This window comes from Tamandua tetradactyla, chromosome 3, assembly GCF_023851605.1.
Source record: "Tamandua tetradactyla isolate mTamTet1 chromosome 3, mTamTet1.pri, whole genome shotgun sequence".
Classification (NCBI taxonomy): Eukaryota; Metazoa; Chordata; class Mammalia; order Pilosa; family Myrmecophagidae; genus Tamandua; species Tamandua tetradactyla.
In genome coordinates, this window is record NC_135329.1 from 95610660 (window position 1) to 95620758 (window position 10099).

Genomic DNA, 10099 nt, shown 5'->3' on the forward strand with positions numbered 1-10099 from the left:
ATTTATGCAGCACAGCCATGCAGGGGCTTATTAGCCCGGGAGTCCTCGAGGGAGCACCAGCAGGATCTCCTCAGCAATTCTGCCTTGCAGGCATACCAGCATACGGGCGTGCAGGGTGGTGGCAAATCTCAGCACCGGGGCCTGTCCTATCTCTAGAGGCAGAGGCAGAAACTGCAGAAAGTACACTGGTTTGAATTCTGACTTTAACGTAGGACAGCTGCTGAAAGTGGCTGCTCACCTTCTCATCTTTGCAATGGGTACAATTATTTTTACCCCTCAGGGTTACTGAGAGGAGTGCAGACCCGTCTGTAAAATGTCCTTCATGACTCCTAGCATGCAGACATGCTCTCGGATGCCTGCTGTTAACAGGAGAGTCCTCCCCATCTCACTCCTAGCACACTTGATTTGGTGATCCCTGAAATGTGCCAGCTCAGCAGAGAACAAAGCCACCATAACAGGTATTTCAACAACAGCCACCCCTACCACCCCATCTTAAGCACTTATCTGTGCCTCGTCCTGGATCATGACTGCCCATTAACCTCCAGGCACCTATGAGGTAGGAGCACTGCTCCCATTTCACAGATGAGGAGAGGGAGGCTCAGCAAGGAAAAGAATCTCGTTCAAGTATCACAGAGCAAGTTTACAGGAGAAGTGGATTGGAACCCAGGTTTGCAGACTGTGGCTGAGTGCCACTGAATGTCAGTGGCTTGGATAAGGGGCCAGGTGGTGCATGTAGAAAACTTTAATTTTTCCTAAATAAATATTTGAATTTATTAAGATATCTGCATTTGCTGATAAGGAGTAGTCCTTATTAAGTGTTTCCCAGTTAGCATTGTTGACATCTGTTAGCTCATTCACTCCTCATGCCAGCTTTACAGAATAGGTAGCCTTTTACCGAAAACAAAACCATGACTTAGGAAAGATGAAGTGACAAGCCTTGGGTGACCAGCACACCCCAGTTTGAGACTCAGGGCATTGGATTCAGACAGACCCGGGTTGCAATCTCAGGACACCTCCTTGCTGTGTGATCTTGGGCAAATCGCTAGCCCTCTCTATGCTTTAGTTTCCACCCTCTCATAGAGTTGTTGAGATATTAACAGGCTGAGTCTCACTTTTCCCAGTTGCTGAGATTAAATGAGACAACATGGATAAAGGGCTCAATTCAATAACAATTTTTTTTTAATGGCTAAAATCACTTTTTAGTCTCTCCACTCTGTGTTGTGACCTGGTTGCCTTAAAAGGGCTGGGCTATTTTGGAGCACTCAGCTGCTGTCCACTGCTGCAGCACTCCAGACCACACATCAGATGCCCAGCGTGGCCTGGCATTACTTCTCCTACGTCAGTCCCTTCAGCTGGCCTGGAGTGGCCGGGCATCGGGGCAGAACGCTCCTCCCTTCCCTGCCCTCCCTCCCCTCTTCTCCACTCCCCTGAGCTGCAATGCAGAAGGAAGGAGGCAGCCCCTAGCCCTGGAACAAAAATTGTAAGGGAAGGGAGGTCGGGGCAGAAGGGTCATTCTCCAAACCTCAGGACTGGGGCCGTGGGTGTGCAGCCAAGGAGGCCAGTGGGAGCTGAGTTTCCAGCCTGCTTTATACTCACAAAACCGGCCCTGAGAGCCCTACCGCACCTGCCTGGAGGAAGGGGCCTATTTTTTGACTAATTCTCACAAAGGCTCATATGAGTAAGCAGACACACAGTTAGGGAGCCTAGTTCTGCCAATCCCATGAGTCAGAACCAAGTGATGCCCTCTCTAGGAAATTCTCCAGCACCGGGAGGATGCCCCACTCCAGCAGCCTTTCCTGCAGGAGGCTCTCCCTCTCTCGGACAGACTGCATCTTCAGCAAGGTTTGAGAAGTCGTGGCCCAGAACTGGAGCCCAGGATGCCCAGAGACGGAGGTCTATTGGGCCCCTTTCTCCACCCAGCCAGGAGTCTCCTTCGTTCACCCTGTTCCAGCAGGAGCAAAAGGGGGCTGGCTGCAATTGATCTCTTTCTTCAGTTTGCTCAGACCCAGAGAAAGGGCTGCTGGGTGCAGAAAAAAAAAAACAAGAGATAGATAGTGAGATTGGAGGGAGGGGAAGCCCTTGAATAATCTGTAAATTGGATAAAGATATTGTTTTTATTGCTTTGAAAATAAGATAGGATTTTCCATATGAGGGCAGATCTATGTCTAAGTGAAAAAGGGATCTGAATCCTGTTGGCTCAGGCTGTTCCTGGAGGCAGGAGTGGCAAATGTTGGAAACAGCTTCCAGGTCTAGTGGTGGGAGATTTGCTTAATAAACTAAAGTCCATCTACGGTGGAACAAGGGCGTTCGCCTCCATGAAAAGAATAAAAGGGGCTCAGCACGAACTGACAAGGAGATCTGCTCCCAAGGGATCATTTAGGGGGAGAGAGCAGATGCAGGACAGTGTTTAGAGTTTTACATCCTTCAGGTATAAAGCCACACATATGTTTACATATGCATTGGGAAGCCTGGAAGAATACAAACCAAGCTGTTAGCAGAAATTATCTCTGGGGAAGTAGATTGCAGAAGGGGAGAGGGAATTCTTTACTTTCCCTTTTATATTTTCCTGCATTGTTGACATCTTTTTTTTTTACAAGTGCCTATTGTGTCAACATTTTTCAAAAGATTTTGTTCATTTGGGGGAATTAAAAGAATCCTGAAAGGAAAAGCACCAACCCAGGGGTCCTGTAGGAGGTGAGGCTACTGTCCACACTGCCACAGAAGGTGGAGGGACACCCAGAGGTCTGCCGGGGGCTACAGGGTGGCGGTGGTTCATGTCCATTGGGAAGTTCTGCTAATTCCTACAAATGTAATCGGGACCTCAAAGGTGGCCATACATGCTCCTTTGCACGCGGTAACCCCTGTTTACCCAAATTTTACAAACTTAGGGCCAGAAGAGCCCCCATTGGTTAAGAGTAGCAATTCAGCTTGCTGGGAAGATCTCCACTAATTCCATGGTAAAGTCAGACACCCGAGGGGAAAACTCTCCAAGATAGGTCCTCTCAGGATCCCCCAGGACCCCCACCATCCATCCATTCCTCAAACATTTATTGAGCACCTACTGTGCACCAGGCACCATTCTAAGTACTGGAAGGTCAGTGGTGACCCTGGGTCGGCCCCTGTGAATCCTACAGTCCATGGGAAAGACAGATAACTGGACTGTAATTACAACAGTGTGACAAGCATCATGGTGGGAGGCATTCAGGATTCTATGGATGCACAGGAAAGGGGAGCAGGGGAAACTTGGGGGTCAGCTGGGGGTGGGGGGTAGGGGGCAAGTGCGTCCTGGAAGCTTCCTGAAGCAAGAGTTGGAGATAGCCCAGAGTGAAAGTTCCAGGTAGAGGGAATAGCATGATGGCACATGGAACAGCAAAAACAGGAAGAGTGAGAAGTCTTAAAAGAAAACTGTTAGGAGAGAGCAGGCACTTGTGAGGCCTCCATAAAAAAGCTTCGATGCTGGCTTCCTCTTCAGAGAGCTTGATAAGGAGACTCATTTGTATAAATGCGCCCTTATGGTGGTTTGTCTTGCTTCAGTCTCACTCCTTGCACCCCCCCCCCCCCATATTCCCAAAAGTCTTTGAGGTCAAACAGACCTTGGCGCCATTCCTGACCTTTACCTTGAGCAATTCATTTCACCTCTCAAAGTCTCAGTCTCCTCATCTGTAAAGAGGGTCTCATACTAATAGCTACTTTGCAAAAACATTGTGAGGACACACTGTGTCCCAGCACAATTCCTGGCACATGCAAGGTCTTAATAGCTAAAACCTCCAGTGCTACGTGATTGGCCATGATGTGCTTAAGTGCAAAGCTGGAGAACAGGCACATGGAAGCTCATTACACTATTCTACTTATAGGTCTGGGGCATTTTTTAAAGAAATTTTTAAGATAAAATTAATTTTTTAAAAACTGCCACTCATATTATTTACTACAATTGCTACTATGATCCCTGCTCTTTGGGAGAGGGCTCCCCTTCATTGTGGAGAACTAGAATAGAGCAATAACAAAAATCCCAATATTTCCTTCAAAATACCCATATTTCCACCAAACACGTTCACTCTCCTGCTTGCTCCAAGGGTCCCCGGGAAAGAGCCTGCCCTCACCAGCCCATCCTGATTCCACAAGTTCAATGTCAAAATCAAAGTCTTCAAAATGGGGTATATGGAGAAAATACCAGGACATCATTTTTTTAATCTAAAAAAAATCTAATCTTAAAAATATATTGTCAAGCATTACTAACAAAAATATAGACCGAACTGTGAACTGTATACGCCAAGAATCAAAGTTCACAGGCTTCCCTGTGACTCATAAAAGGACAGGTTTCTGTGAAAAATTCTAGAAAAATGGCAAATTGAAGAGAAAAACATGAATTAACCCTTATTTCTTTCTTTCTTTTTTTTTTTGTTCCCAATGAGAGGAGGCCTATTTCCAAACTGTTGATCAACCAGCTGGAATAGAGCTTCTGACATGTTGGTGTAGATCCTTTGATGAATACAAATACAGAAAGATGGAAATTTTTTAAAGTATGGATCGGCGATAGTACACATAAATTATTCATAAATAAAATGCACTGATCGGGTGTGAGTGCTCAAAATGGTTAACCCACAGGACTGCGTGGTCAGGGAAGTTTGAGCAGCCACCCCCCCATGGGTTGTGTCACTATGGCCTGATGCAGAGGTGGGTTTTCTTCATGGGTGCCCAAGCGAACCATCCACTCGGATAACAGGGAAATGCAGCAGGGGGCAGACCTTCCATTCGAATTGCTGCAGCCAGGTGTATTTCATGCATTCACAGGGTCCTGCAAATATTCAGGCCTGCAGACACCCAACTAGGAAGGAGGAAAGATCCCTCCCACCATCCAGGGACAGCTAAAGCTCTGTGCCCTCTGCACCTGCAGACCCACTGCCCAAAGCGAGAAAGGGAGCTCTTGCAACAGAAGGCAGCCAGTGGGCTCTTAGAAATGGAGCCCAAAGCAATTAGGGAATTTAAGCAGTGCTTTATAATTACAACTGATGCGAATTCCCTACTCAACTAGAGACAAGAAGGATGAGGGTCTGGACCAAAGTATTTCTTGCAGCCCACACCCACCCCCAAACTTAAGGCATTGACACCCCAAAGGTGGTCATGGCAGAAAGCCTGGTTTCCCCATTCTGCCCTGATCCCCCCTTTTCAAGGAGTCCTCCAGAGAGAAAATGAGAACATGGGCCTGGGTGGAAGATGACGGCCTCCCTGGGACATGGAGAGTGCACGGACAGACAAGGAGATTGCTCCGGGGCTGGCGAGCTCCTGCCCAGGCCATGCCTCCCGCCCATCGCCTCATCCATCCATCATCCTCTTAGCAGCTGACAACTCCCTGCAGCCCGGGCACTAGAAGTGCAAGAAACCTGGCTGCAGTGGGGAATACAGATGGAGGAATCTCGGATTCAGGTTTGTGTAAGTACAGTGAACAGCCAGACCCCCAAGCCAGGCACCTACCTCTACTGCCCTTCTGCCATGGGGAGTGGCGGGGGTTTGGTTAGAAGTACAAATTGCTTCTTAATGCGGAGGATAAAGCCGGGCCGGGGCATCTCCTTAGAAATACCTCCCGCTCCCAGGAAGGCCACCGCTGCATGTCAATTTTAATTTTTGAAATTTAAACCGAGGGCTTTGTGTCTAAGCTCCATCTCATCGGAGGAAGGGGAGGAATAAGTCAAAAAGGATTACGGGCCTGCTGGGAATTGCGGATCCATAGCAATTAGACTTCATTTGGGTCTCAGACATTTGGTTTTAATTGCATTTCTGGATGATACAATCGACAAGGCATCAGAAATTGATACGTGGATAAGGGGGAACGGGTCCCACCTCTGCCCTCCCTGGCTCCTGGGCCCAGCTGGGTTTGGGCTCCATGATTAGCACCGGGATGGGGGGAGAGCACATGGGTTTGGTTTGGATCTGGCACAGGGGGAGGGTAATTTGAACATATATATATACTTTTTCCCTAGCTTTCTTTGAGCACAATACCCCTGGACTCAAAGCAAATGCAATCATTGCTTATATTAAAGCAAATGACAGTAAGCATTATTCAAATAAAATAAGAGCATAAAGAAGAAGAGCCATAGAATTGAGGCAGGGGGTATAATTGTCCTCCAAATGGGAATCGCAGCTTTCAGCACCCCTCAGGAACTACCGTCGAGCAGAAGGCAATTCGCCCGTAGACATGCAGCCATGAACATCGTCACACACAACCCTGGCATGTACCTATGCATTTGTGTGTGTGTGCACATGAGAATACACGCAATGACAACCACAAGAGGACATCTACATGGGGTGCATATATACCCAGCTTTACACACACATGTGCACACACACACACACATTTCTTTTCAAACTACGGGTCAAAATGAGCTCAGAAAGCACTAACAAGTTGCTAACTGGGGGTTCTGTAGATAATTCAGACTGTCGGAAGTCAGTGGTCTAACATCAAAAATAAACAAATAAAATGAAGAACATCAAAACCATTTTGGGGGATTCCTAGCTTGTGTGTGTACACCATGGAAGGAAAACCAAAGAGAGGAGACAGAATGAACACATGTTAAGTTCAGAGCAGGAACTCAAATCACAGGCAGGTAATACCCAAAGTGATCGGTGTCCCTCCTGGTGGAAGTGGGGGTAGGGCTAGGGTCTAACTCACTTATCTCATGCTCCTGGATGGATTCAAGAAGCTGGTTGAGCCACAGAATTGCCTCAGGTTACCTGCTCTTCTGAGAGATGTGGCTGGTGTGGGAGTGAGTGAGCATGTGCCTGACTGGCGAGGCGGGGGTGAGTTGAGAGAAAGCTTTGCAGGGCTTCTGTACTTTGTTTTAAAGCCAAACACCCACAGATCACCACTCTGCAAGGGCCTCCTGAAGCCTCTCATTTTGCAGAAATGTTCATTTCCCATTTCCTTTAAACTTTCCCCTTTGAACTGTTCTCACAGCTGGGAGGACAAAGTCACTCAATTTACCAAATTTCTCTCCTGTCACTCTCTAACACCCCCCACCCCCAAGGTTAAGGGTGCAACTCTGGGGAGACCCTCCTGGAAAGAGTGGGATGCTGCTTCCTCATCTCTCTACATCTTTTCACCCACCCCAGGTTGGCAGGGACAAGCCACAAGCCAATGGCTGGCAAGTGGGGCGTTGCTGGGGCTAGGTTAGGCCGGATTAAGGTCTTTAAGGGGGAATGTCTGGAGCCCCAGACCAGGGACCACCCAAGAGAGACATCTGAGCCAATGGTCTAAAAACATAATTTAATGCATCGCGGTGGAACTGAGTTAGGAGAGCAGTGTGGAGAGATGACCTTTCCAATGCCTGGGATTCTGCTGCGGGTGGGTTTTCTGTTTGTTTGTTTGTTTTGCAAGTGGACAGGGAAATTTGCACAAGTATTTCAGGTCACAAAGAAGGACGCCCCAGGGAACCCGTGCTTACTGCTGCCTACCTCCCTGGCCAGAGCCACGGCCCTGCCTGGGGCCCTGGGAGCAGGATAGCTGGAAGAGAGCAGGTGCCCCCTTCTTCCCCTCGCTCTGTCCAGTCCGATCAGGTTTGCGAAGTGTGTGCCGCCGCTGGGATCGGGTTCACGCTCAGCAAGTCACTTGGAGGTCGCGGTCTCCCTCCCCGGGATGGGGACAGGAGTGGGGGCATAGCCCAGGTCGCAGTGAACCGGGGGCAGGGCAGGGAGGACAGCAGGGATGTGTCTTTTCCAACAGAGATGTCAGGAAGTATGAAGCCAGAGTGGCCCTTGCCAAGGAGCCGTGCGCCCCCTCCCCCGGGGACCGGGTGGCCTACAGACAACCCACCCTCGCGGTCCCCGCGCCCCTAGTCCGGGTACAGAAGAAAGCCAGAGAATGTGCTGTACTTGTTGTTATTGCCTCCGTGCGCCTTGCCGCCGTCCAGCTTCACGTACACCTCGTCCCCTGAGTCGAGGTGCAGCACCACGCTGTTGCTGGCGTAGTCGTAGTTCTGGTCCGCGTCCTGAGCGATGGCGCTGGCTCGGACCTGGGGGCGAGCAGCGGGACCGGGTGGGCCGGGGCACCTCTGCCTGGGGCTTGCCCGGCCCCCACCTGGCAAGTCCCCGGCTGGCCATCTTCCCGCCCCGCCCGCCTGGACGCTCCCACCCCGGCTCCACGCCGTCTCTCTAAGTTGGTCCCCTCCTTCCCTTTCCCCTCCCCCTCCTCTCCGCAGCCGGCGAGTTTGGGGGGAGGGGGGAGGGTGATGCCGCTGATCCAGCGGAGAAGGGCACAGAGGAAAGGAGGCTGAAGGGCAAAGGGGCGACCAGGGCTCACAGGAGAAGGTAAAAAAAACAAGGTTTCCGAGGAAGCACGAGAGGTCGCGGACACGCTGGCGAGTTCCAGGTCGCTGGGTGTGTAGTTTAGATAGCAGGGTCTCAGGACTTTCGGGGCCCAGTTTCCGGCGCGGCGCTAGGCTACTGTGAGCGCGGCCACAGCGCTCTGGGAAGCGGTTTGCATGGGCACCGCGGCGCGCTGTTCAGGTCCGCGCCGGCTCAGGCGCTCGCGGTTGGGGAGAAAAGGGTCTGGGTTCCCCCCGCGAGGACAAGGGCGCGGGGCGGGAGAGAGGGTCTGCGAGGGTCTGCGGGAAACGGCGGGGCTGGGGGTCACTAACCTGTCCGTTCTTGCAGAGGTCTGCCCACATGCTGGTTCCGTCGCCGCCGCGCATGAGGATGTGGTAGGTGAAGAAGTAGATGCCGCGCACCTGGCAGGTGAACTTGCCCGTGGTGGGGTCGTAGTGATTGCCGAGGTTGGTGACCACGTCGTCGAACTTGAGTACCTCGTACCCTTCGTGGGGGCTCTTGAGACCCACGTAGAAGGCGATCTTGGGGCCGCTGAAGGCGGCGCTCAGCGCGCCGGTAACCTCGCCCTCGGAGTCGCCGCCGCCCCCAGCTCCACCGCCCGCCACCCCGACGCCGCCCGCCGCGCCTGCCGTCAACTGCAGCCCGGGCAGCCCAGGCCGCCCCGAGTCGCCCTTCTCCCCCGGGGGGCCCCGGGGCCCAGGGGGACCGGGCTCTCCAGGAGGCCCCCGAGGTCCCGGTTTGCCAGGTCGCCCCGGGTCTCCCTTGGGTCCCTGGATGAAAGGGGGTGGAGGGTTGGCGCTGAGGTCCTGCATGACTTCCAGGGCGGCCGTGCTGGGTCCCGGCGGCGGTGCCTTGGCGCCCGCGGGCACCCCGCCGGGTGCGGCGCTGTATGGATCGCAGATCATGCGGCAGGTGCCCATCATCTCATAGTGCGCGGCGCCGGGGGGTGCCGCCTGCAGCAGCAGCGGTACCGCGATGAGCAGCCCGAGAGCCATGGCCAGAAGCACGCCGACGGCCGCCAGGCAGGCGCGCCGCCGCCGCTGCCACAGCCTTGAGGCGACCGCCACCAGCTCCTCCTTGCCTCCCGGAGAGGTAATGGTGGTGCGGCGCGGGTCGTCCCGCTCTCCGTGCTCCGGAGACAACTCCGCGGGTCCTGGCCGCGTCCCCGACGTGGCGACCTCCTGCCCCAGCCGCCCGATTACTTCAGCTAGAGGCGCCCCGGCCGGGACTCTGGTGCCCGCCGCGCTGATGCTGCTCGGGGAAGCCGCGGAGCCCGGCGCGCATGGCTGGAAGCGCGCGGCACAAGCCCGGCGCCCCACGGGTGCTGGCGGCGGCAGTGGCCGGTAGACCCGTCCAGGTGCGGCGTCCGGCGCGGGCTCCGCGGCACTCGCTCCCTGTCCGCTCCGCACGCCGGCACTCGGCGGCGGCCCGCGCGCAATGAAGGCGCCCGGGCTCCGCCGCGCGCTCTGCGTTGCTCTCCCGGCTGCTCGCTGGCTCCCGAGCGGAGGGGGGACCCAGCTACCCTGACGTAAGGAGTCCGGGGCTGAGCGGCGGAGGCGGCGAGGCAGAGCGCGCTGCCATCACTCGGGAGACGGCGCCCTCATGTCATCAGCCTTCCGTCCTCCTATCCCGCGGCGTCCGGGGTAAAGGCGGCAAAGGCGCGGTTCCGCCTGGCGGCGCAGGGAAGCCACAAGTGGGCGCAGCGGGCGCATCCCTCGGTCCGGGCGCTTCAGACACACCCACCGGCTGCCTCTCTCACGCACCGCCCACTGACCGCGCG

The 10099-nt window shown here is 53.7% G+C and overlaps 1 protein-coding gene across 1 annotated transcript; it reads right to left on the bottom strand.

Annotated features, from left to right (window-relative positions):
- Positions 1–7276: 7276 nt before the first annotated feature.
- Positions 7277–9314, bottom strand: C1QL2 (complement C1q like 2). The gene is made up of 2 exons (XM_077151920.1): positions 8631–9314; positions 7277–8006 (listed from the first exon to the last, which is right to left on the bottom strand). The coding sequence occupies exons 1-2, from the start codon at positions 9312–9314 to the stop codon at positions 7827–7829; spliced, it is 864 nt and encodes a 287-aa protein (XP_077008035.1). The 3' UTR covers positions 7277–7826.
- Between the last annotated feature and the right edge of the window lie 785 nt (positions 9315–10099).

Bases quoted from the DNA above. Each gene is read 5' to 3' on its own strand.
- C1QL2 (XM_077151920.1), bottom strand. From the start codon at position 9,314: ATGGCTCTCGGGCTGCTCATCGCGGTACCGCTGCTGCTGCAGGCGGCA. The intron at 8,007-8,630 runs GTTAGTGACCCC...GCTCGCCCCCAG, and splicing joins ACCTCTGCAAGAACGGACAG to GTCCGAGCCAGCGCCATCGC.